The sequence below is a fragment of the Rhamphochromis sp. 'chilingali' genome, assembly GCF_963969265.1.
Source record: "Rhamphochromis sp. 'chilingali' genome assembly, chromosome: 3".
Lineage (NCBI taxonomy): Eukaryota > Metazoa > Chordata > Actinopteri > Cichliformes > Cichlidae > Rhamphochromis > Rhamphochromis sp. 'chilingali'.
The window spans coordinates 18,881,086-18,907,975 of record NC_137931.1 but is presented as its reverse complement, the minus strand read 5'-3'; the positions used below and the strand labels follow the sequence as shown (position 1 = coordinate 18,907,975).

The following is a 26,890-nucleotide window of genomic DNA, read 5'->3' as shown; positions in this document are numbered from 1 at the left end:
ATAAGACCATCCATCCTTCAATCCCTCCATCCATCCACTTTCAGAGTGGGGATGGAGCCTATCCACTCTACTCATGAAGTGAAAATCAAACAACATTCAGGCTTGATGTGCTGAAATGTATAGTGAGGATGCATTCTGAGAGAGAAGGAGGGCTACTGAGTCTTAATGGTCTATATTTTGCACCTCTCTTCCTGAGACTGTAGTGGTGGGATCCCTCAGACAAAATAGTGGATACTAGAGGTGAACAAAGCCATCAAGCGGAAGACCTACCTAGTACTTGACAAGCATGAGTGATAGTGGCTGAACCAAAAACTCAGGTGTGGGAGGAGTTCATTTAGATCATGGAAGCTTGCCTCCCTATACCACTGACCTCCCCAACTGTGCTCATCCCTTGTCCTCTAACCACCATTCCCCTAAGCTCCTCCTACCCAGGTATAAAGGTAGGCTAAAATGAGTAACCAATAGTCTCTGCTCTGGGCAGACTGAAGGATAGAGACTGCACTGCGACCATGGGATCGAAAGTAAGTGTTGTCACATTTTTTAACCTGGAGTTTAGACTTCATTTGGACTAAGTCTGGGCTCTTTAATTTAATTTAAATTTTTTTTTTTACATTTTTTTAGCTTTAAATTCATTTCAGTTTTTGGTTATGAGTTTTCAGTTAAGCTTTTATATTTTCATTGGACCTTAATATCACATTCTTATGTCAAAACCTTCCAGCTTTAAAAACTATCTGAAACCTTATTTTAAAATTATGTATGCGAATTTGAATTCACTGTTCTAATGATTAACAGCATGCCAATCAACAATATATTATCTATTAATTATTACCAATAATTACAAATAATAATTAATTAAGGTGGTTTTCTGCAGCTTTCTGAACAAATAGAAGACGACGCTTCAGGGAAATCTTCTCACATGTTTTGAATGTTATTTAGAACTTCATTTTGTCCCACTTTGTTCATTCCAGCGAATGAATGATGACTACAAACTGGCGAACACCTCAGAAAATGACGACAAAACAACCAAGAAGGGTCACAAATCCAAGGATACGGAGGACCTGAAAAAAGAAGTTGATCTGGTGAGTACTCCTCTTTTGTGCAGCCACTCTGTGATTATCTGTCAGGTAACACTCAAGCACACAAACACAACTTCTGCAAACGCTATAAAGAGTTTGTAACGTGCAAATATTCATCTTAATTAAGAAAGAAAGAGGCATTGAATGGAATGACTTTCATGAAATGGACTTAAGGACAACGTTAATCAGTCCATGTTACAGCTAGAGCATGAGCTCTGGCTGCCCAAGCTGTACTTCATAAACATTGTTGTGTACCATCCCATGTTAAGTTGTTAAGATGTTGGCAGTTATAAATGAACTTTTAAGTTTTGCTATCTAAAGAAGGTTTAAATGCTGAGTGAAGGAGCTGGTTGTATTTATATATTATTTTTTATTTTATTAAATGATATCTAATCTTGTATCCACATACAGTAAACCTATATCATTCAACTGTCCATATTTATAAAATCACTTTAATAAAGTTTTAGGTGGGTTTGAATTCACATGTAGATATATCCGACAACCAGCAGAACAGCTAGTTTTCACCGCTGTCAGCCTTTTCTTGCTCTGAACCGGTGTCTTGGTCGCTTCTCAAGGTCACTGATGAAATTGCATCACTGGGGAAGCATCACAAGGCAAACAAAGGGATGACAAATTATTTCATAACAATAACATGGTGCCTGCAGGGTTTTGAGGGATAGTGACCTTGGCCAGGTCAGTTCGTAACCAAATAGAAAGCAAATAGAGGATTAAAATATTTTGCTGGTGATTCTTGTATGCTTCTAAAACAACTTTAGAAAAGATGCTATTTTGACAGAAGATGATATTCTGTTAAATAATTTTGAGAATAATTTTAAGCTCGTCCATCAGAAGGCCCGGTGAGCTTAGTCCATGGGAAGCTCTCTGCCATCCATCTGTTCTGTTCACGAGAATAATATTCCTCCTCCAGTATTAGTCAGAACTGACTTAAACTTACACACAGTAATATAGTGGTTCTTAACCCAGATAATGCTCAAGGTTAAGATTGTATGACCTTGACATTGACAAGCTTGACAAGGATTGTGATGAATGATTGGCGTACATACATGATTGATGTTCTAGTTTCTTGAATCCAGCCAATGACCCTCCTGCACAATGCCACCCAGCAGATTGTTATTAGGTGATTAAAGCCACGTCTTGGTTGCATATTAATGATCACTGTCCTATATCTTAACTTGAGCTCAAAGATGTGCTACAGGACATCTCAGTTCCATATACACATGATGAAAATGTGGGTTTTTTTGAGTAGGAACATCAAAATCAGTGGAGAAGTGTTCTCGAGCTGCAATAGTAGCAACAGTAGTGTATGGCATGTTCACATTATCTATAGCACATTTGGTAAGGAAAATGGCTTATTGGGTGAACCATGCAACCACACCCATTTTCTCATGTCACTGTAAAAACTGCTTATAAATGTGACTGATCACACTTCATCCAAGCTGAAGACTTCTCATTGAACAAGTAAATATTAATGAAATGCATCATTTTGTATTCAACCTACTCAGAGCAGCAGACGATTGAAACTTTAATTTTTTAAAGTCAAAGTGAACTTGTAGGTTAAAGACCTTTATTGTAATTTTACAAGCATACCAAAATTACATTTATACTAATTTCACATATAATGACATAAGTACTGGACCAACTTCCTTAAACAACAGTGCAAGTGCATCAACAATATTATCTTAATCTCCTTTAGAAATATAGAGAAAAGTTGCTTTACCCACGACTGCTGAGGTGTTGTCATCACAATAAAGGTGCCTTGTGATGCTGACCACCTGGCATGAAGTTCGAGACAAGATGTTGCTCACATGCCATGATGTCAGATTGTGAACATCCTGCCTGTATGTGTTTTTGTTGCTTACAGTTAAAAGTCAGATGGCAGTCATGTCATCTGCAATTGTAACAATAGTGTTGGAGGTACGGATGGTTTCAAAGTTGTGTACACAGAATTTAGCAAAGGGTCACCATACAGCCTTGAGGTACTTTGGTCAGATATATATGTATGTATATATATATGTTTTTTTATATATAAGATATGACATGCTGCATCAAGTCAAAATGCAGATAGAGAATATTGTTCCTGTTGTGTCTTGTATTCTGCATTAAGACTACAATAAGTTGTTCTTTGACACTAATGAAATTGCTGAAATAATTTTTTGGGGCTAATTACAAATGTGCATGATCAACGTCATGAAATCAATGTTAATTTCTTTCATTAGAATTTATGTTGATTAAAGTTCAGCTACAAGTTTGTGAGGATGGACGCCCCTGCTGGGAAATTCAACTGCAATGTCAAAAAAATGAGCAAAACTCTTGGGAGGAAACATCAGTCAGATATTAAAAGAGTGGTTATTAGCAGCAACATTGTTTCCATTCACAGACAGATTCTAGTCTTACTTGACTGTTTGCTTTAGCTAATCTTAAATTTCCTCCATGGACCAAAACGTAGCCACAATGCTCAGTTTTTAGTCTTTTTTATGCTCTCTGTGTCCCTCTGGAGGACACGGGGAAGTTTACAAAAGATTTTTCTCAAAGGAGATTATAGCTGCAGCTTCACAATCACTGGGATTTTGACTTGTTTTTAAAAATGCATCTCTCAGTCTCTTTCTGTCTTTGTTTCACCTTAGGATGACCACAAATTAAGCTTTGATGAACTTCACAGAAAATATGGAACTGACCTGACAAGGGTGAGCACTCCAAATGTGTGATAAGGAGAGAGGGGAGGGAAGATTTGGCAGTCGGTGTATTTTTCTTGCATTCAATGCTTTGTCAACTTACTAGGCTATTTGTGAAGTAATGCCATTATTGGAGGTGTATTATCCAAGAAACACTGTGAAACTATTGCGAAAAAGTCAAGTCTGACTTCTTTTTCTGACATTAGATGGACATGACAAAAATAAATAAAATAAAAACACTCCTCAACGACCCACAAAACACACAATTAAAAGGGTCATAGGACCTGTAAAGAAAGAATTGTAGTGTACTCCACTTGTACAGACAGGTCTTTTGAGCTTGGAGTAACCGAGACACTGTTTTTAGGGTCTTTCTTCATCCAAAGCAAAAGAGATCCTGGCCCGAGATGGCCCCAACGCCCTCACACCTCCTCCCACAACACCCGAGTGGGTCAAGTTCTGCAAACAGGTGAGAGTCAAACCACAAATCTGTGTTTGAATTCAGATATTAGAAATGCAAAAAAGTGAGTACAACAAGCAAAGCCTGAATGTTTTTCCTCTGGTTTCCAGCTGTTTGGTGGTTTCTGCATGCTGCTGTGGATTGGTGCATTCCTCTGCTTCTTGGCTTACGCTATCCAGGTTGCCTCAGAGGAGAACCCTGGAAATGATAATGTAAGCAAGTCTTCATCTGAATTGTTATCTACTAAATAATGTGCATCCCAAAAAGTTGATCCTGTTCATCTGGATGCAACCTTTTCAGTTGAAAAGAATCAACTTTTTGGGACTACCTTCACTGGATGATTGAGCATGCATGAAGATAAACAATCTGTACCACTGTTTGCTGTACCACCTAACTCTCTCTTCTATCTTTATGTAGTTGTACCTAGGGGTTGTGCTTTCTGCTGTGGTCATGATCACGGCTTGCTTCTCCTACTACCAAGAGGCCAAGAGCTCCAGGATTATGGATTCCTTTAAGAACATGGTCCCACAGGTGAGACACTGAAAGGAAAACTAATGTAAATTCAACATATTTATAGCTTATATGAATTAAGAAACTGCAGTATTTTTTGCACAGTCTTAAGGGAAAAGTTCTGCACTGATGATACATTTTATCATCTGAAACTTTGCCGCTGGGATTAAAATCAAACTGAGTTAATCAAAAATTCCTAAAATCTTTGATTTCATAGCAAGCCCTGGTTATCCGTGACGGAGAGAAGAAAAGCATCAACACTGAGGAGGTGGTGCTTGGAGATTTAGTGGAGGTGAAAGGAGGAGACCGGATCCCTGCTGATCTGAGAATCATCTCTGCTCACGGCTGCAAGGTCTGTATCACAAATACTCTTAATGCCACCAAACATTTTTGTAGAGCATGTGTTTGATATCTACTATTATTTATTTAAATGAGAAGAAGACATGCTGTGATGTTTAGTTAGTTTTAGACATAGTTTAGTTATGGCCGGCGACAGAGTCGAGCTCAGCCCTCAGTCCATTTAGATTAGCTAATCTTGTGCATGCAAGCTGATTGCTCAGCTGAAACATTTTTATGCATGGATGTTAAGTTGCTAAGTATATTGATGCATGTGGTGGTCTTCATTCTGAGTAGCATTTTTGTGATTCATTCAAACATCATACCAGTTCCCATTTATTCCTTAAGTCAAATTCATATTTATTAAATAGTATTCATGTGTTTGTTTTACCTGTATTACTTTCTTTTTAATCTCTCAGGTGGACAACTCCTCCCTGACTGGTGAATCAGAGCCCCAGACTCGTTCTCCAGATTTCTCCCATGAAAACCCACTGGAAACCAGGAACATTGCTTTCTTCTCCACTAACTGTGTTGAAGGTAGAGTATGAACAGCTTGTGGTTGATAGAGAAATTTATGTATAATATTTATTATATTGCCCACCAGTGTTGCCACAGTTACTTTGAAAAAGTAATATATTACGGACTACTGATTACTCCTTCCAAAAGTAACTTAGTTACTTTACTGATTACTTTATTTTTAAAGTAACTAAGTTAGATTACTAGTTACTTTATTAGTTACTTTCAGAAGCTTCCAATAACACTCCCCACTGCCTCAACATAAAAACATCAACCGATTTTGCCAATACTCACTTTATTGGAAGTGTATTTTAACAGTAATGTCAACAATATATCTCCTGACATTTGAAGTTGAACTTAAAACTTTTTTCCTGACAGAAATACTTGTTTGTATGAAAATAAAGACAGTCTTGTTACTTCACTTAACATAAATACTTTTTATAAAAAAACAAACAAACAAACAAACAAAGAGTCTTTCTTGACTTCCCTTAAGATACTTTTTATACCATCCACATGTAAGCACTATTGTCCGCTTTTGTAACTTTGGACTAATCTTATGAAAAAAAAAAAAAAGAGACTGCAGGTCCAACTTAAATTGCCTTACTTCCTTGCAGGTAATTGTTTTAAGTTAATCAACTTGAAAACTTTAATAAGTTTATTAAGTGACTTTGATAAACTTAATTCAATTACTTGTAAATAGTTATTTAAATTGGATTCCCCATTCTCTGTTTTTTCAGTATATGTTGTCATCGCATGTTATGGGGGAAACAGTAGAGTGGAGCAAGTAAACCAGTGGTTGTACCTCATTAACAGAAGCTTCTCAAACCTTTTGTCAGAAAGTCGATTTCTTTTAGGCGTGAGCACCAAACCTCCCAGACTAAAAAGTCGCTCCACAGGAGCACTTGATGGGGTTGGAGTGTTATACTTTAAAAAAAATTGTCTTTATGCTTGAAAATTTATGCAGAATCTGAAGGTCGTAGCCTGACATCAGGTAGTCCATGACTTCTTTTTCTGCAGAATAGGTCTCCTCCTCTGGCTCTGCCTCAAAAGTGAAAAAGTCCATCTCACCTTGGCTGCTAGATGTAGTAGCACTGGGCACACTGGCAGGGTTTTTTGCCAGAGGAGCAGTGGTGCAACACTCTGCTGTCAGAAGCTGTTTTACTCGCTCCCTCCTTCCTGCATCTCTCAGCCATCGGAGTTTGAATTTTGGACAACTGGCAGCTGCAAGAAGGGCATCTTTGTCATCCAGCACACCGGCGAAACGAGTCTGAATAGCCTAAAAAACATAATTGATATTTTTATGCCTACAATTTATTATGTTATTGAATTATTTGCAAACCATGCCTAATAATTTTGTTTTAGGTTACTTGTAAACATTTTAATTGTTTTAATCTTATTTTTCAATGATAATTAATATTCTGTTCCATGTTTGTGAATTGTATGAAGCAAAAAATCTGACTAATTTCAAGATAGAGCGTACCTGTACAATGGCATCTGGAAGGCCTGCAGTCATCCTGGAGAGGTCATCTTTCACAGCCTGGGTCTTCTGCATCAGAACTTCAAGTGTTGGTAGTAAAGTTCCATATGGACAGTCGCCTTGTAAAATGTCCAGTGCTGCAGTCAGAGGTTTCATGGCCATGCAGTACTCATGCAGGAACTGGTATTCTTGATCTTTGAAGCACTTCAGTCCTAGCTTTGTGCACAGAGTATTCAGCTCACCCATGGGGATTTCTGCAATTCTCTTTACAGCATCAAAAAAGGAATTCCACCTTGTGGATGTTGGTATTAGGAGCTTTCTTTTGCTGATTTCTTCCACTGTTTCTGATGCAAGTGTAGATCTACTCGATTTGGTCCAAAGAGCTGTGCATTTTGCTGTGCTGCTCCTATACACAGCCCTGCTCTCTGCATTGGTTGTTAAATGTTTCTCCACATCACGTGTGCAAATTATGTTGATGGTGTGCGAAGCACACCTGCGGTGCGGGGGAAGAGACAGCTGACCATCACTTTCATTCTCAGCCGAGAGGATTTCTGACAGATCAGAAAAAGTGACATCATCGTCTTTGGGGCTGGACTCTTCCTCCTCCGTCTCATCATCGGACTCCGTGACAGGATGATAAACTTGAAACGCCTTAACAAAGTTGGATCCATTATCAGTAACTGTTGCAACTACTTTGTTGAGTAATCCATAAGAGGAGTGGATGTTTTCGATTTCTGTACCAATGACATCATACGTGTGTCTACCACGAATTCGCCTACATGCTAATGCAACCTTGTGACGCTCTAATGTGGTTCTACTGATCCAGTGGAGCGTTACTCCCATATAGCTTCTGTTGTTAGCAGTCCAAATATCCGCGGTAGTTGAAACAAAGTCAATCTCATTCAGTGTGGCCTTCAAATTTCTCTCCATTTCTGTAAACTCCTTCTCCAAGTAAGAAGTAAAAGTCGTTCGGTGAGGCAGCTCGGCATTAACAGAAGTAGGGATCTTTTTTATTATTGCACGAAACGAGGGCGAGTCAACAGTGTTTATAGGTAGCATTTCTTCTACAATATACTGCGCGACCAACTTCTTCAATTCTTCATCACTTACTGGTTTTGCACCAAAGTCCAACTTTTGTTGTTTGGGGGGTGTAGGACCTTCTGCGGAAGTCACGGCTCTCTGCTTCGGACCACTTGGTGGGACTCTCTCTGTGAGTTTGACTGTGCTGTGCTGCGACTCCAAATGTTTCTTTAAGTTTGACGTAGTGTTTTTGAAGGTAGATAACACTTTTTCGCCAACACAGAGTGTACAACGAACCTTAATATTTAAATCTTTAGTTGACAGAAACTCAAAATAGTGACCATATTTCCAGCTAAAGAACGAACATCTCTCTCCCTCCATTGTTGTTTACACTTTTTTACGTCGCTGGCTGCTTGTGAGCGGGAAACGTGACCTGTCGCTTATGTGACGTTTCACGACACGTATGCGTTTGTCATCCGCTGAGACGAAAAGAAAAAACCAAATCTTTTTGCTTAAAAAAAATAGTAACGCACAGTGGTTTGGACAAGTAACTTTAATCTGACTACTGTTATGGAAATAGTAACGCGTTAGATTAGTCGTTACTGAAAAAGGGGTCATATTCGGAGTAACGCGTTACTAAGCAACGCGTTACCGGCATCACTGTTGCCCACAAGCATGTTCCATTATCAATGGATTTCAATTGTCCGTTCAGGCACAGCCAGAGGAATCGTCATCAACACTGGAGATAATACTATCATGGGCCGTATCGCCACCCTTACTTCCAGTCTTGAAGCTGGAAAAACTCCCATTGCCATTGAGATCGAGCATTTTATCCACATCATCACTGGAGTGGCCGTCTTCCTGGGTCTTACTTTCTTCATCCTCTCCGTCATCCTCGGATACAGCTGGCTAGATGGTGTTATCTTCCTCATTGGTATCATTGTTGCCAATGTCCCAGAAGGTCTCTTGGCTACTGTCACTGTGAGTTTTGGTGTCTAATGACACTCTCTTTAAATACCTTTCAATTTATTGTTGTCATAGTTTACAGTTTTGAAAACTTACGTTTTGTCTGTAGGTGTGTCTGACTCTGACTGCTAAGCGTATGGCCAAGAAGAACTGCCTGGTGAAGAACCTAGAGGCTGTCGAGACTCTGGGCTCCACCTCCACCATTTGCTCTGACAAGACCGGCACCCTGACCCAGAACAGAATGACCGTGGCTCACATGTGGTTTGACAACCAGATCCATGAGGCTGACACCACTGAGAACCAGAGCGGTGTCGCTTTTCAAAAGAGCTCCCCCACCTGGACTGCTCTGTCTAGAATCGCCGGACTCTGCAACCGTGCCGTCTTCCTGGCTGGCCAAAACGATGTTCCCATTCTGAAGGTGAGAAACTTTCATCTTTAAAACTCCTTTAATTATCAAATTCTAATGCATAAATTACACATCTGCAGTAAATCTTTGCAGAATCTATAGCATAGCATATGCAACTGTTTTAAATATACAGCTTGAGCCATAGCAAGAGGTGGCCAGTGAGATTGTTGGATCTACCATATATGACATACATATTTCTTGCACTGTGAGTCCACTAAATGTGACAGGGTGGGTAATTTATTGCAAATAGTATTTGTATAATATGTGTGGTTACAGGTTTCTTTTTGTCAATGTTGTAAATTTATTTGTTTATTAACCAACAAATATTCGAGCTATTATATTGTTATTTATTGCTCATTCATTTTTATTTGCAATATATTGTTATTAAAAAAGGGACTTGATCCATGATCGATATAATCTGTTTCTTGTTTTGCTAAAACCCGCAGAGAAATATTGCTGGTGATGCCTCAGAAGCTGCTTTGCTGAAGTGTATCGAGCTGTGCTGTGGATCTGTTAGTGAAATGAGAGAAAAATACCCCAAAATTGCTGAGATTCCCTTTAATTCCACAAACAAATACCAGGTAAACAATCCACACAATGTATTAAAATTTAAAATGATATTGTATATAAAGATTGTATGTTAGTTTATATGTGTGACTCCACCTAAGAGTCCACCTGAGACCTGGAAGCTGTGCCCATCTTTGATAAACAGTTATGGGCACAAGAGTGTAGAACAATTCAATTCAATTCAATTCAATTTCTTTATTGTCCCACAAGGGGAAATTAGTTTAGCAGCAGGAGGATAAGAACAAACAGAACAATACTATAAAACAAAAATAACAATAATAATGATAGAAAATTCAAGGACAATTATTTGCCATTAAGGAGACAAGACACAGTAGGGATAAAAGAGACCTGGAGTCTTTTAGTCCTCCTCGGAGGTACTCTAAAACGGCGGCCGGAAGGCAACAACTCAAACTCACTGTGAAGTGGATGGTTCACACAATTAATAATAGAATGAGCCTTTCTAAGCACATTTCTATTGTAAATGGCCAAAAGTCCATCTTGCCAGCGCCCTGAAATTTTGCTAGCAGTTTTTACCAGAAGTCCCAACCGATTCTTATTCTTCACCGTCAGGTTACCAAACCAGGCAGCGATACAAAAAGACATCACAGATTCGATAAAACTTCTATAAAACAAGGACAACATCTCAGATGAGACGTTAAAAGATCTCATTTTCCTTAAAAAGAACAGTCTTTGTTGAACTTTTTTAGTAGTGGCATCAGCATGAGATTCAAAACACAGTTTATGGTCAAGTACCACACCTAGATATTTATAACTCTCAACGATCCCAATATCGGCAGTTTTAATGATAGTGGGTGATGAGCTATAAGAGGACTTCCTAAAATCAATAATCATGTCTTTAGTTTTTGACACGTTAAGTGAAAGGAAGGACTCATCACACCAATTCACAAAATCATCTACAACCTGTCCATGGCCTGACTCGTCCCCCACTAGAAGACTGACGATCACTGTGTCGTCAGCAAACTTCAGGATGTGTCTGTTTGTGAAATTGCTGCGACACTCATTTGTGTACAGAATGAACAGAAGGGGAGAGGCAACAACCCTGGGGTGATCCAGTAGAGGAGGAGAGCACATCAGAAAAGACATGATTTACCCTCACACATTGTGACCTATTAGTCAGAAAGTCTGTCACCCAGCCGACCAGACTAGTGTCAAGCTTGAAATGATTGTAAAGCCTGTCAGCAAGTAAGAGGGGTTGAATTGTATTAAATGCAGATGAAAAGTCAGCAAATAATAATCTTGCATGGGTGTGGGGGGCCTCAAGATGCTTATACAAGAGATGCAGGAGTGTGACAGCAGCATCCTCCACACCTCTCCCTGCTCTATAGGCAAACTGGAAGGGGTCAAGATGGTGTTCAACATGCATTAAAATCTCCTTCTTAATTATCTTCTCAAATGTCTTCATCACTAAAGAAGTCAGAGCCACAGGCCTAAAATCATTCAGTGCCTTAGGAGAACTGCCCTTAGCAACAGGAACAATGATCGCATGTTTCCAAATTTTAGGTACAGACTGTAGCTCTAAAGAAAGTGAGAAGATATAGTGAAAAATCCCACTCAGCTGATCAGCACAAGTTCTCAGTACCTGTCCACAGATGTTGTCAGGTCCAGGACTCTTGCTTTTGGTATGTCTAAAAAGATTAGCTACCCCTGTCTCATCAATACAAATAGATGGGGGAGTGATGGTCTTTTCCCTCAGTGTGCTGGTCTGCCTAGAACAATCATAGTTCTCAAAACGAAGGTAAAAACTGTTAAGACTGTCTGCCAGATGTTTGTCAGAGGTAAACCCCTCTAAGGTAATGCTGCTTTTACCTTTCGTCTGTAGCCCTGCCATTGTTTTCATACCAAGCCAAGCTCTTTTGAGGTTGTTACTGCTGAGTTCTGCCTCAATCTTATTTCTATACCTCATCTTGGCGATCTTTATTGCAGCCCTCACCTCCTTCCTCAATATTCTCACAGTGGGAACGTCTCCCTCGTTAAAAGCAATTTTCCTTTTAAGAATCAGATCCTTAATATCTTTAGAGAGCCACGGTTTGTTATTAGGGAAAGTCTTAAATTCTCTGACTGGAACCACAGAGTCTTTGCAAAAAGAGATGTAGCTACACACCACATCAGTGAGTTCATCCAAATCAGAAGTGCTCTCTTGAAACACGGACCAGTCAGTGCAATCAAAACACCCCTGAAGGGCAACACAACTGTCTTTTGTCCAGACATTAGTCCACTTCACACAGGCCTTCTCCCTCCTAATCACAGATCTGTAAGCAGGGAGGAGGTGAATAACATTGTGATCCGAAGAACCTAGCGCAGGTCCGGCCACAGACTTGTATGCCCCCTTAATTGGTCCATAACACAAATCCAGCGTTTTGTTATGCCTTGTAGGACAAGTGACATATTGAAAGAAATTGTTCAGTGATTTCTTAAGATTACAATTGTTAAAATCACCGAGAATAAAATTAGGAGCATCCGGTGAGAGAGTCTGCAGATTGTGTACCACTTTAAAAATGGCATCAGCAGCAACTTTAACGTCAGCCTTAGGATGAATGTAAACAACAGTGACAAAAATTTGAGGGAACTCCCTCGGTAAGTAAAAAGGCCTGACAGATACTGAAAGGAGCTCGATGTCAGGAAGACACAACCGCTCCCGCACAGTAAAATTATTACACCAGCCCTGGTTGATATATAAACAAACCCCTCCTCCGTGAGATTTGCGTGTTACTCCACAGTTCCGATCCAATCTGACAGGGGTCCCAAAGCCGCTGATTCGCAGTGAAGTGTCACTGTCCATATCGGTCAGCCATGTCTCGGTAAGCGCCATCAGACAAGCCTCCCTGTATTCCCGTAGATGAAGCACATTCCCTTGTAATTCATCCATTTTGTTCCTAAGAGATTGGACATTGGCCAGAATCATAGAAGGCAGAGGAACACGATTCTTCCTCCGAAATTTTCTTACACGCTGACGCACGCCGCCTTTCTTTCCGCGTTTTCTCAAGCGGCGGGGCTTTCCAAAATTAGTCTTTGACCGGGGAAATAAATCCTCACCAAGAAGCACATCTGTCCGAGCATTAGAAGAGTCGTACATAGACAAACAGGACCACCGTAATCCAAGTAGTCCCTCGCGTGTATAAGTGATTGTCAGTGAGAGTGAATGACTCCAGGTGAATATCGCCAACAACAATAAACCTAAGGTGTAGAAGATCTCCATGTCGGGCAAAAAGTTAAAACCACGGTTAAGAACAGAGTTAAAACAAAGTTAAAAACAAAAAGAGAAAGAAAATGCCAATAAATGCCAATAAACACCTGCTGCAGGTCACCACAAGAGCAGCGCCCGTCTCACAGCTGATCACAGCCCTCAACATAGTCATTTTGCATTACATAAACCACTGATAGTATAGATAAGACCTGCATTTAAATCCAACCTTTCTGCTGTCCCACAGCTCTCTATTCATAAGAACACAACCCCCAGAGAAACCAAGCATCTGCTGGTGATGAAAGGAGCTCCAGAGAGGATTTTGGATCGCTGCGCCACCATCATGCTTGACGGCAAAGAGCAGCCTCTGGACGACGAACTAAAAGATGCCTTCAATAGCGCCTATCTTGAGTTGGGAGGTCTTGGAGAGAGAGTTTTGGGTACAGTTTATTTTCATTTCAACCATGTTGAGTACAGTACAGAGAGAAACGAGGCAGCTTTCCTCCCAGACCATAACAGATACAGATTCTGATTGATTCTGAACAGACAATTGAATCTCAATCGCATTTTATTTGTGCCTTATAGGTTTCTGCCACTATCATTTGCCTGATGACCAGTTCAAAGAAGGCTTTGCTTTTGACACTGATGATGTGAACTTCCCCACTGAGAACCTGTGCTTTACTGGCCTCATGGCCATGATTGACCCTCCTCGTGCTGCTGTGCCCGATGCTGTTGGTAAATGCAGGAGTGCTGGAATCAAGGTATGATAACTGTTTGAAAGAACATCTCAAATTTTGATTTTTTTGGATATAGTTTATAAAACAAATTCTGCACATAAACTTTAAACATTTTATCTCCTCAATCCTTGCAGGTCATCATGATCACAGGTGACCATCCAATTACAGCCAAGGCTATTGCTAGAGGTGTGGGTATCATCTCAGAAGGCAATGAGACTGTTGAAGACATTGCTGCCCGTTTGAATGTTCCAGTTTCAGAGGTCAACCCTAGGTTAGTTCTCTTATCAAGATTTATTTAGCTAACTTTGAGGATAAGTAGCTGCTGTTCATAAACAGAGGTCATGTAATCTGTAAAGCAAAAATGCCTTTTATGTGAAAATACTGTATTTTCTCTGAAACTTTAATTCTTTATAATACAAGTGTAATAACACTTCTGTTGTGTGGGGGGAAATGTGATTCATATGCAGCGGGAATCCAACATTTTCTGAAGTCGAATATTTTCTAATGTTGCTTTTTGCTTAACATACCATCTTTTTTTTCTTTTTTTGCCAGGGTTAATTCAGTCTTTGTTCTATACCAATGTTTTCATCTTGTCTTCATCATGCCCTGTGCTCAGACACAGGACGTTGGATAACAACTGCTGTTATACTTACACTGTTGTAATCTAATCTACAGGGATGCTAAGGCCTGTGTCATCCATGGTGGGGAGCTTAAAGACATGACCCTAGAGGAGATTGACGATGTGTTGAGGAACCACACTGAAATTGTATTTGCCAGGACCTCCCCTCAACAGAAACTGATCATTGTGGAAGGATGCCAGAGACAGGTGAGCATCGGGGGGATTCTCACAGACACAGTTTGACAAGTGTTTTATTTGTGACTTGTAAAAAACACTTTATTCCTTGTACAGGGAGCCATTGTGGCCGTGACAGGTGATGGTGTGAACGACTCTCCAGCTCTGAAGAAAGCTGACATCGGTGTCGCCATGGGCATCGCTGGATCTGATGTCTCTAAACAGGCTGCTGACATGATACTGCTGGACGATAACTTTGCCTCCATTTTAACTGGAGTGGAAGAAGGTAAGACCTTGGGAAAAATGTCGAATTATATAAAATACAAAGCATCACTTAATCTGCTAAATTACTTTGTTCAGGCCGTCTGATCTTTGACAACTTGAAGAAGTCCATCGCCTACACTCTGACCAGTAAAATCCCTGAGATGTCACCCTTCCTCCTCTTTGTGATCGCCAACATCCCTCTGCCCCTGGGAACCGTCACCATCCTCTGTATTGATCTGGGAACTGATTTGGTGAGCTGTTTGGCTCTTCATCCTGCTCTATGTAGAGGTTCAAATGGTAGATAATGCAGTTATGGGTTGATTTTGTTTACTTGTGGTGTCACAGGTCCCTGCAATTTCTTTGGCTTATGAACAAGCTGAGAGTGACATCATGAAGAGACAGCCCAGAAATGCATCAGACAGGCTGGTGAACGAGAGACTCATCAGTATGGCTTATGGACAGATTGGTAACACATTATTTATACTTTTAAACCTTTAATTATTCTGTTCCTATTTGCTGTATTATGTCTTGATGCATGCTCCATCATACAGGTAAAGAAATCCCCAAAAGTTGATTCTGTTAATCAGGACGTCCCGTTTTCAGTAGGAGAAATGTTTCATCACTCATCCAAGTGTCTTCTTCTGTCTCAACTGACTGAGATGGAAGAAGTCTCCACCGTTATAAAATGGTACATTTGCATACTTATAAAACTAGCAACATTAAATGAAAACTGGACAGTGAGGTCAGTTTCATGATCATTAATATGCAAATTGTCATTATTATTGATTATTCATCAACAACCACTGATCAATGGCCATGAGTACCATTCACAGAGAGTTGGGTAATGGCTGCAATCACAGCATTGTAAGATGGTAGCTCTTCACTCTTGTGCCATCCGCTTCATCAGAGGTGGTTTGGTTTCCCCGATGTGTAAATCCTGGCTATCCTCTTGGCACTTAACAGTGTACACTATGTTACTCTGTTTGTGTCAGGGGACCTGATCCTTGGGGTGGACCAATTTTTGGCGCAGCGTGTTTTGGGGTTTAAAAGCTGCAAAGACACAGTGTTTAGAAAAAAATGCGTCTCAACTGTTCCGATACTCCTGACACGTATGGGATCAGTACGGGTTTTGGCTTCGACTGCGGTTGTCCTTCTCTCCTGGATCAGCTGGAGCTTTCCTTTGGTGCCTTCCCAGCTTTGAGAAATATTCAGTTGGGATAACCACATTTACTCAGGGCCTTCTTGTGTGTGCATTCTTGTACCATTCTCTGGTCACAATTGTCGCAAAAGTAACAATACAAAGTTTGTAAAAAGTTTCTCATTTGAAAAATGTTCAAAAAGGAAGATGTTTAAGAATGAAGATTGAAGAAACTTAATAGGTCCAAATTCAATTAACAATAATTGTTGTTTTTTTTAAAGTAACATTTTGTGATCAATTTCAATATCACATTTGTAAAGTATTCCCAAATATTTCCTTCTGTGGTTTGGTTCTGTGTCATAATCTTTGAATTCTCTGTCCATTATATCTATTTACCTTGGCTTTGCATAGAATGACATTGACGTGTCATATTTGTTCATGTTTATTTATGAAGAAACTGCCACAGTTGTAAAATAAAAAGTTCAAACTTTCTCTGATAAGAATCCATTGACGTTTTCTGTTGTTTTCTTCATGGTAGGCATGATACAGGCCTCAGCTGGCTTCTTCACATATTTTGTCGTCCTGGCTGAAAATGGATTTTTGCCCTTGGATCTCATGGGACTTAGAATCTTCTGGGATAACAGATTTCTAAATGACCTAGAAGACAGCTATGGGCAGGAGTGGGTCAGTCTGACTTGTGTTACTAGCTGTACTTTGGACTGTGAAAATGATCAAACTTTACGTTACAGTCCACTGAAGTTTCAGTGCTCAAAATCAAAAACATTCCAATCTTTTCATCTCTTTTTTTATACACCAGACATATGAGAGCAGAAAGATCTTGGAGTTCACCTGCCACACAGCCTTCTTCTCCAGTATTGTGATTGTCCAGGTGGCCGATCTGCTCATCTGTAAAACAAGGAGGAACTCTATTTTGCAGCAAGGAATGAAGTACGTATACATCAAGATCTGAAAGAGCTCCAATGGGTGTGATAGAACTTTACAATTCAATTGTATTAAGTGCCAAATCACAAAAACATTTGCATCAAGGCGCTTTATATCATAAGGTAAAGACCCTACAATAAAACAAAGAAAAACACCCAAATCATATGGCCCCCTACAAGCAAGCACTTTGGCAAGAGGGGGAAGGAAAAACTCCCTTTTAACAGGAAGAAACCTCCTGCAGAACCAGGCTCAGGGGGGAAATACCAGTTAGGTTGAGGGGAGAAAGCAAGGACAAAGACATGCTGTGGAAGAGAGCCAAAGATGAAAAATAACAATGCATCATGGGTAGCTTAGCCCTATTTCATGAGCTGGTTCCAAGGAAGAGGGGTCTGAAAGCATCAGGTTTGAGGTAATGAGACCCAAATGCAGAATTCCTCCAAGAAAAGACAGTGAGTTTATTTACAGGGTTAAAAAATGCGCAAGTCCCAGCACTGTGGTTCCCATGGCGATTTCTCCCAAATCCCAAACAGTGCTTGTGTCCATGGTGGGAATCGTGAAACAGCAACTCCAATTCCAAAACACTGGCTCCACTCCCATGAAAACAACTCAGCTCCAGATTCATAGTGAAGACAAAACACACTGGTGATGGCTAGGCAATCCACCAGCAAACAAGGTTTTCATTAAGCAATCCACTGCCATACTGACGAGTTCAATACACTGTTAAGTAGGGATGCTGCCGATGACGGTAATCAGCTGCAGATGGCAGCAACAGATGAGCAGCAGGTGTGGCTGACTCCAGTGAGTGAACACTTCAGCGCTGAACAATACTCAGCACCAAAACCTCCAGGGATGCAAAAGTCCCACACAAAAGCACACACAACAGGGAGAGAGAGATGTGAGGGGAGTAGCAGCAAAAACACACACTCAGACACAACGGGCAGGTCGAGCGATGAGGGCTGCTGGACCATGACAGAAAGCTGAAGGCTCTGTCTGCCGTTCTACTTTTAAATACTCTCTCACGCAGCGTGAGAGCAAAGAGTTTTAATGGCGTGATATGGTAGTGTAAGGTCTTTAGGATAAGATGGGCACTGATTGATCAAGACCTTGTATTTGAAGAAAAGGTTTTAATATTTCATTCTGGATTTAACAGGGAGCCAATGAAGACAAAAAATATGTAAGAAATATGCTCTCTCTTTCTAGTCTCTGTTGGTACTCTTCTGCTGCATTTTGGATCAACTGAAAGTTTCAGACATCCTGATAATAATGAATTACAGTAGTCCAGCCTGGAAGTAGTAAATCCACGAACAAGTTTTTCAGCATCACTCTGAGACAGGAGTCATTCTATTTTGAACGTGTTTTTATCTCTGTTCACAAGTTTCTGGATTTCTTTTTTTTATAAGACTGAACTTTATTTTTCTATATTCACATTCTGTTTAACCTGTTGCTTTTTTGAAGAAGTGGTGCAGACTAATGAAGCAGTCTACTGACAAAAGTTACAAATAGTTGTTTAAAATGAAAGCAGTTTAAAACTAATTACTGAATGATTCATTGTGAATTAGTTTATTATCTAAATAAAGGCTCAGCTAGTTTAGATGGGGCGTGAAAATATTTCTTCCTGCCACGTGGGGAATTATGTCAAAAGTATGAGACCCGCTGACCTTAGGGAAGCACAGCATATTTAATGCCTACAGCACGCTCTAATTGCTGTAATAAAATGTTATGGTCAACAGGATTAAACTCTCTTGTCTAGCAGGACAAGCACAGAGATAAGAAGATCACTTGTAACCTTCACCCAGTGTTTGTATTTCAAGTTTAAGTAATATTCTTTGATTTAGAGTTATTCGTGGTTTTGGGTGTCAGTGTTTATTATAGCTTGTGTATAGTCTCTGTGCCTGTGTTTACTCTGCGCCTTCCCTGTGTTCTTCGTTTCATGTCAGGTACCATTGTCTCTATGTTTGTGCATCTCCTGTGTCTCCTCAGTCAGTCATGTCTCCCTGTCTCAGGGTCAAGTCCGCTTCTTTGTGAATGTCTCATGTTTCCTGTTTTATTTTGAAAGTCCATCTTCTAGTGCTCATTGTGTTCAGTTTTGGTCTAAGGAGCTTGGAAAGAAAAGCATCTGGACTTCTTTAAGTTGCTTGAAGACGTTTCACCTCTCATCCGAGAAGCTTCATCAGTTCTAGGCTCAAATGGTGACGAGTCCTAGATTTAAGCTCTGTGGGAGTAACCCACCGAGAGGGACATGGACCCCCTAATGATCCTCTACCTAATCACAGGAGCCAAGGTGTGAAAACGGGTGTGGGTCACAATCAGGCAAGGGTGAGCCCACTGTGAAACCTAGTCCCACCCTATCATGCAATTTCCTGTGGTCAAAAGGCCCAGGATGTGAGTGGACGTTAAGGCATCTGGGATCTCATAACTGGATTACAGATGGCAGACAGTTGGTGTAAACCACCGCCTCTGTTCAAAGATGGTCATTCACAGCGGACATAGATGGTTTCTTTCACTCCTCTTTCAAACTGTCTTCTCTGTCCAAAATATGACATTGGCATCCTCTAAAGAGTGACCTTTGTCCTTTAGATCCTGATGGACAGCCAAGTCTTGTCCTGTGGAGGTGGCTCTTCTATGTTGTGCCATGCGCTTGTGAAGTGGCTGTTTCGTCTCTCCAATGTAGAGGTCTGGGCATTCCTCGCTACACTGTTCGGCACACACTATGTCGCTAAGTTTGTGTTTAGGAGTTTGTCTTTGGGATGAACCAGTTTCTGTCTGAGTGTGTTGCTGGGTCTGAAGTAAACTGGGATGTCGTGCTTGGAGAAAACTCTCCTGAGTTTTTCTGATGCACCGGCTACATAGGGGAGGATAATGTTGTTACGTCTGTCTTTCTGATCCTCCCTAGCTGGTGTCTGACCTTCTTTTCTGTGCATCTTTGCTGACTTGATGAAAGCCCCATTAGGATTACCACATGTTTCAGAGCTTCCTTTACATGTGTGCATTCCCTCTTTTTTCCTTCAGGCTTAGAGGGAAGATTTTCTGCCTGGTGGTGTAGGGTCCTGATTACTCCAGGTTTGTGTTCCAGAGGGTGATGGGAGTCAAATAGGATGCTCTGGTCTGTGTGTGTGGGCTTTCAGTAAACTTCTGTTTTCCATTCCCTTCAATGTGCGCGGCACAGTCCTGGAATGGCAAACAGTCATCCTTTGTGTCTTCCCTGGTGAACGTTAAAAAGAGCAGTGAAGGATTCCACTTCTTGGGTTTTGATTTTGACCCAGGTGTCGTCCACATATCTGTACCAGTGGCTGGGTACACTCCCTTTAAAAGAGCCAAGAGCCTTCCTTCCCACTTCCTCCATGTAAAGGTTGGCCACAATAGTTTTGCTTCCTCCCTGTCTTGTGTGTATTTGATTACTCCCAGCTCTGTTTCCCTCCTGTGTCTCATTCCCTCATTATTTTAGCCCTGTTTTTTTCTCTGCCTGTTGTCGTGCCAGCCCTCGTGTTCCTTTTCTGTTTATTGTATTCCTAGCTCCCTAGTTTTGGCTTTCCTGAAATTCATGAAGTTATTGCTGCCTAATGTTAAAAGAATGGTTGGTTCAACAGAGCTCTGTCTTTTTGTCAGCCTGGCTACAGTGTTGAAGGGAAAACTATGGTTGTTCTTATTTTCTTCAGTCAGTGATGATTATTAAGATGTTCTATCTTCACGGTGGGCTTTTTTAAAAATAAAGCAGCAGATTACTTTTCCAGGCTAAATCATGATCTTCCAAATTTTTGAGATACCATTTCACATCTACTGTGATCAAATCTACTCCCTACCGCTGTGTAATCCATTATTCTAAATTTGAATATTATTAGGAAATGATCAGGCAAGAGAGGGTTTTCAGGACACACTGTTAAATGTTCAGTTTCTGTGCGCTTTGTCAGAACAAAATCTACAGTGTAATTGAAGTGGTGGGTGCGTTCTTCTACATTTTGAAATAAGTCAGTTGAGTCTAACAGATTAAACACCATGATGAGGCATTTCTAGCATCTACATGGATGTTAAAATCACCCACAATAATGATTTTATCTGAGCTGAGCACTAAATTGGATAAAAAGTCGGAGAAATCAGACAGAAACTCTGAATAAGGCCCAGGTGGACGATAGATGATAACAAATAAGACTGTTTTTCTTTTTTCTTTTTTTTTAGTTTTTCAGCTGGGGTGGACACGGTTAAGAATCAGGCTTTCAAATGATTAAAAATCTGTCTGGTTCTTTGGTTGATTAATGAGCCGGAAATTGCTGCGACACTCTCCCCTTGGCCTGTGTAGACCGCAACTTTGCTTCCTGGTCCAAACTCTGGATAGTCACGTTTTGGGATGTTTAATAAATTTGGCCAGATTTTAAGAAATGAGACCTGGTCCATCCAAAGTGGGATGGATGCTGTCTCTCCTAACAAGACTTTGTTTCTTTCAGAAAGTTTCCCAGTTATCTATAAAGCCCACATTGGGTTTTTTGGACACCACTCAGACAGTCAGCAATTTAAGAACATTCAGCTAAACGTGTGACTCCTGGTCCAATTTAGGAGGGGACCAGAGAAAACTACTAACGTTGTTTTGGCGTGGTTGCACATCGACTTCATATTAATTTTAGTGACCTCTGATTGACATAACTGGGTGTCATTACTGCCGACGTGAATTATAATTTTACAGAATTTAAGTTAGCCAGCAGATTTAAATTTCCCTCCCTGGAAGACAAGTGACTATGGTTGCCAGTGTTTCCAGCTTCATATGTCTCAGAACAGAGTTGTCCATTTCCAGAGCTTGTTCCTTGGCCGGTGTGTCACTGAATGGACATATGGCTGGTGGTGGAGTACCAGGGGCTTCTGTTTAGCATTTCTGACTGACATCAGCATCCATACAGCCTAGAACAAGTATAAAACTCGAACCATTTGAAGAACAAGCTCCGCAAACAATTTCAAATTGTATTATTCCACAAATCAGGCTGAAAGCTTACCTAAAAGCTGGAATGGATATACATGAAACTTAATATTTTATTTATTAAAGAAAATGAGCCAATGTTAAATATATATGTAGTACAACAAAGGATATACCAAGTTCCAGAACAGAAAAAGAGCACTCAAATCAAATATTAAAAAAATAGTTTCAGTTTTATTGATATTGACTGACATTTTTCTTTTGTACAGGAACAATGTCCTTATCTTTGGGATGTTTGAGGAGCTGGCTCTTGCTGTGTTCCTGTCATACTGCCCAGGCATGGACATTGCCCTGAAAATGTACCCTATGAAGTGAGTAAAGCAGATAAGCTAATACTATGATTTTCCATTAGGCAATAGTGTGAACGCTTAGAGATACCCTTTCTAGGCATTTTTTTTTTTAAATTCAGCAATTATAATGACTAATTCCTAATGCACAATTGTCCTTTTCTCTGTGGTGTTTGTGGCTGTTTCCTTTGCCATCTTCATTTATGTACGGGCATTCACGTTCCCAAGCCAATTCCTGTCGTTTTCAACATTCACCATAACATCGACAGGATCAGTTGAGTCTGTTATCTGCTGCCCCTGCATCGCATCATAGAGTATGGCTCTGGCCAACACAGACTCATAATTCATCCTGCTCATCTTCTGGCAGATGTTTTCTCTGAAAAAGAAGATAGCTTTCCCCTCCCTAATAGAAGCCTTTTGTGTTTTAAGTCCTCCACACAGACCCCACGGATGTAAGTAGGGGTCGCTGATGTTCATGTCCTCCTCCTATCATCAACCAGTTCCTTAGTCTTTTCCACATTAAACAGCAGATGGTTATGCCAAGTACAAAAGTTGTCCACCACAGTCCTGTACTCTCACCACCTTCTCTGATACCTCCCACTACTGCAGTCATCAGAAAATGTCTAAAGGTGACAGACATCTGTGCAGTTCTGTGACCTGTTAGTCAGACCTGTTAGATTTAGTTCATTGACCAACTCCACGCTACATTTGACTTCACTGCTCTTTGTTTACCTTAAACCATTCATGCCAGTCCAGACCTCCCCCATAATCTTCTGGCACTCAAGTTTCCCTTTGTCCTTGGACTCCTCACCTGATGTCCTCAGTCACTTCAGCAGCGTCAAAGAAATAATGTCAGTGTAGTAGTTGTAATTCAGTCTCTGTCTGTCCATCCAAACCTTAGGCCATTATGGTGGTTCTGTGGATTACCGCACGGCTTCCTTCTCTTCTTTTATGATGAAATCAGAAAATATATCCTCAGACACCACCCAGGAGGTAAGAGTTTTATTCAGGAATGACCAAACACTTTGGACACATTTTTATCCATATTTTTTTCCTTCATGAAAGCCCTTTCTTTTTTCACCCATTTTTAAAAAAATTACTTGCACATAAATTCTTTGGAATTTCTCTGACTAGAAATAGGTTAATAAGTTATTAAGTTCCATTTGGCCCCATCTATTTAAGCGAGAGCATCTCATATATATAAAAATCCATTAGCTTTTTTTAGACACATATTAATATAAATCCTGTTTTCAATGCCATTATTATTAATAATTTTAATTAATAATTTGTTTAAAACTAAAAACTAAAAATCATGATCAAATATCAATCCTTTTAGCCCTTCCACCAAATGTATTTACATTGGTTAACATTTAAACTAACCTTGAGACTACAAGCATCAGCAAAGAAAAAGGTACTAAAAGTCCAAAAGTTTTAAATGGTTGAATATCTTAAGAAACCAAAGTAAACTCTAAACTCCACTAGTTAAAGTCAGTCACGATGCTTGAATCTAAGCAGAACCTGTATGCAGGGCTGGCTCTGATACAGCTGTGTGAAACTGTCCATGTTAAAGCCTTTTACATATTTAATTACAAATGCATAATCAACAGAGTTATATCAAAAATCTTTGTCATTTGGACAACATAAAGAATTAAAAAAAATGTGAGGTGAAATTTCACAAAAATGATGTCCCTAATCGTGTCTCCTTTGGTTTTTAGGCTGGTTGGAGAAGGAGACATACTACTGAGCCAACATGAGACAGACATGAAGGCAGTGTGTGTTTCATCACTACTTAATGTTATCTTAAGTGTTTGTTAGAGATGCTATAGCTCTAAAAACACCACAAAGCATGGATAGATTAAGAATATCTTTATGAATGTGTGTACCGAAATAAAGTATTTCTAATCTAAAATCAAGGCTGTCTGCATTTTTATTCAGTTTTCTTGTACGTTTCTTTGTTATGTTAAAAGTGGGGAAAAAAACTGTCTCAGGGTTTTTTTTTCCCCAAGGTTCAGTATCTTGCCTGTGAATACTCTCCAAAGTTTTTAACTTTCTGAGAAGAAGTTAGAGATGATTTGTTTAGGGGCACCTGCTACTTTATGGACACTAAGTTGTGTAATCCTCACATTCATTTCTGAGATTTTAAATGTTTTCCTTGTCCTCCTAGTATTTTACAAAATCCCTCCCCTTGTACTTTAACAACCTCATCTCCACCTCACCCTGCACCATGCATAGCCAAGTGGCTACAAAGAATCATAAACGTCACATCCAACAACCTGCATCGGCCAGCCATTAAGACAACCTTTCCTGCTCACTGCACACTCCAGTACACAGAAAATGCACATATTTGTTTAGTGCGGGACATCAGAGTCAAAAGCGTTCTTTGGCTCCAGGCCAGTCATTTATGAAGTTTACTTTTGTTTCTAATAATCTGATGAGCAGTTAGAGATCACAAGGTCATTTCAGGTGCATTGAGTTTCCTGATCATTCATTAAATCTTAAATATCTCAGCTAAACTTTATAGCTTTGCTTTAGATTTCTGCTAACAACAGGAACGCTGAGGTGGGGTTTCCAGTCATAGCTGCAAACCTTTTGGTTCCCAGTAACATATCAACGAAACCAATTAAATTTATATTTCTATTTAACTTTGTCCATGTTTGGAAGAGAAACCTACATCTTCTCCTCAGAAAACCTCAACTCGGACTTTTGTTTTTGTTTTTAAACACTAGCGCTGCTGCTTTTGGTATTTCCTGAAGTAACATAACTTCAAAATCAGTTGCAAGATCATTTCTTATATATTTAAAGACATTTAAAGAAAGAAATGTTGCCTTTGCTGTGAGTATTATTTTAATTATGAATGTATATATGATTAAAAACTAGATGAATGCATCACACAAGTTGTCTGTATACAGTATTACAATGTAAGATGTAATACTTTACGTAAATTATAACAAAAAGGTGAATAGATATCAGTTTTCTGGAGTTTATTTCAACTGAACCATGCATGGGTAATGAGCATGAAGTTAGTAGTTGTATTGTCATGTGACTGGATGTTCTTTGCCTTCTTTGATAAAAAAGAATACTAATAATAATGATAATAATTTAGGCAAACAGGTCATAGACTTTTGCTAAAGTACTGCCAATGAGGACAAACTGTTTAAATCTTTGGACATAAGCTGTAAAAAAGAAAAGCATAAAAGAAGATATAATAAACAAATTCCAAAGAAACACACGGTAAATGAAAAATAAATATCACCTATGTTATGGAGTTTAATGGATCACCAATCAGTGCCATGTTCAGTTCTGTTGTATTAAACACCTCCATCATGATGCACTATCCAGGTTCTGACCATTGTCGCAGACAACTCAGTGGAGCATCTTCTCTTTAGACAATCTCGCCTCTTTGGAGGCAGCTGTGAATCTTCAACCTGGGAAGTAAAAATATGAGTTAAGAAAGAATGTTTTCTTTATGTTGCAAGAAATGATAAATGAATTTTATAAATAACAGCAAAGCGCTGGAAGCTAGATTTGTGAGATGGAAGCTCCCAGTGTGCTCCTGGTAATACAAAACTGTGGTTTCTTATTGTAAATATTAGCACAGATCAGTGTATCAGTATTTACAAAATAAATTGTAATACAAAACTGTATTTGTCCTTCAAGCTCAGTTTAGATTATGCAGTTTATTCATTACTCGTGGTTCATGACAGTATTTTCCTACAACTTTATAACTACATGGCTATTACGTGACGTTCAGAAACTTTGTTTTCAAAATCATTTTAACACTACATCGACATAAACTAGCAGGTTTTTTAAAAATAAGGAATTATGTCAACTATTTATTTATAAGTGCAATTCGACTTTCCAGTGTGCTGTTTACCCAGACCTCAAGTCTCCGAGAGATCGGATGTAGTGGTCCAAGGTCTAGCTGTTGGGAGTGGGAACACGGGTAAGTGGATGTATTTTGACTTCCACAGGACAAATAGGGGCACTTTCATGTCTCTGGAAGGAAGAAAGAACAAAGAATGTAATAAGTGTGGCTTGAAAAGTCTGATTGACAGTGTGGTTACAGCTTAATCCTTGAAACTTGTGCTGTTACAGCACCACTGGTAGTAATGTAATTTAACAGAATCTTTAAACCGGTGGCAAACAAAAAATGTCACAAAATCTTAACTGTATTCATTAAAATGTATAAGTGGTTATAAAATGATTAGTGTTTGTTTTCTTTGCAAAGATCCATGCAAAAAGTTAATTTACTAAATAAAAAAGCGTTACAAGAGTTATAGTTTTAGTAATAATACAGATGTTCCTAAATTTTGAATCAACAGAAAATATCTTGTCTTTACTTCAGCGTGTCAAAATTACACTGAAACATTACATTTTTATTTAAATCCCAAGCAGAAAACAAACAAGCAATACAATGCAAAAAAAATAAAATTAATAATCACTGGCCCAGAATCAGAGTGTCGTTGTTCTTCCCCTTCATGCCGATGCTGCATTCTCACCCTGTTGGGCCTTATGAACAATAGTACCTACAAGTTTAAAAATA

The 26,890-nt window shown here is 39.6% G+C and overlaps 2 protein-coding genes across 2 annotated transcripts; one reads left to right on the top strand and one right to left on the bottom strand.

Annotated features, from left to right (window-relative positions):
• The first annotated feature begins 390 nt into the window (after window positions 1-390).
• Window positions 391-24,229, top strand: LOC308394182 (sodium/potassium-transporting ATPase subunit alpha-1-like). Its single transcript, XM_080878379.1, has 23 exons — window positions 391-521; window positions 969-1,079; window positions 3,722-3,781; window positions 4,134-4,235; window positions 4,337-4,438; window positions 4,644-4,757; window positions 4,954-5,088; window positions 5,492-5,609; window positions 8,798-9,066; window positions 9,161-9,469; window positions 9,904-10,038; window positions 13,474-13,666; window positions 13,812-13,987; window positions 14,098-14,234; window positions 14,639-14,789; window positions 14,874-15,042; window positions 15,117-15,271; window positions 15,366-15,486; window positions 16,697-16,842; window positions 16,976-17,106; window positions 22,270-22,371; window positions 23,249-23,340; window positions 24,063-24,229. Exons 1-23 carry the CDS (start codon window positions 510-512, stop codon window positions 24,089-24,091), a joined length of 3,069 nt encoding a protein of 1,022 aa, XP_080734505.1. The 5' UTR covers window positions 391-509; the 3' UTR covers window positions 24,092-24,229.
• On the bottom strand, window positions 5,625-8,729 carry LOC308394183 (uncharacterized protein). Its single transcript, XM_080878380.1, has 2 exons — window positions 7,069-8,729; window positions 5,625-6,864 (listed from the first exon to the last, which is right to left on the bottom strand). Exons 1-2 carry the CDS (start codon window positions 8,464-8,466, stop codon window positions 6,508-6,510), a joined length of 1,755 nt encoding a protein of 584 aa, XP_080734506.1. The 5' UTR covers window positions 8,467-8,729; the 3' UTR covers window positions 5,625-6,507.
• Window positions 24,230-26,890: the final 2,661 nt, after the last annotated feature.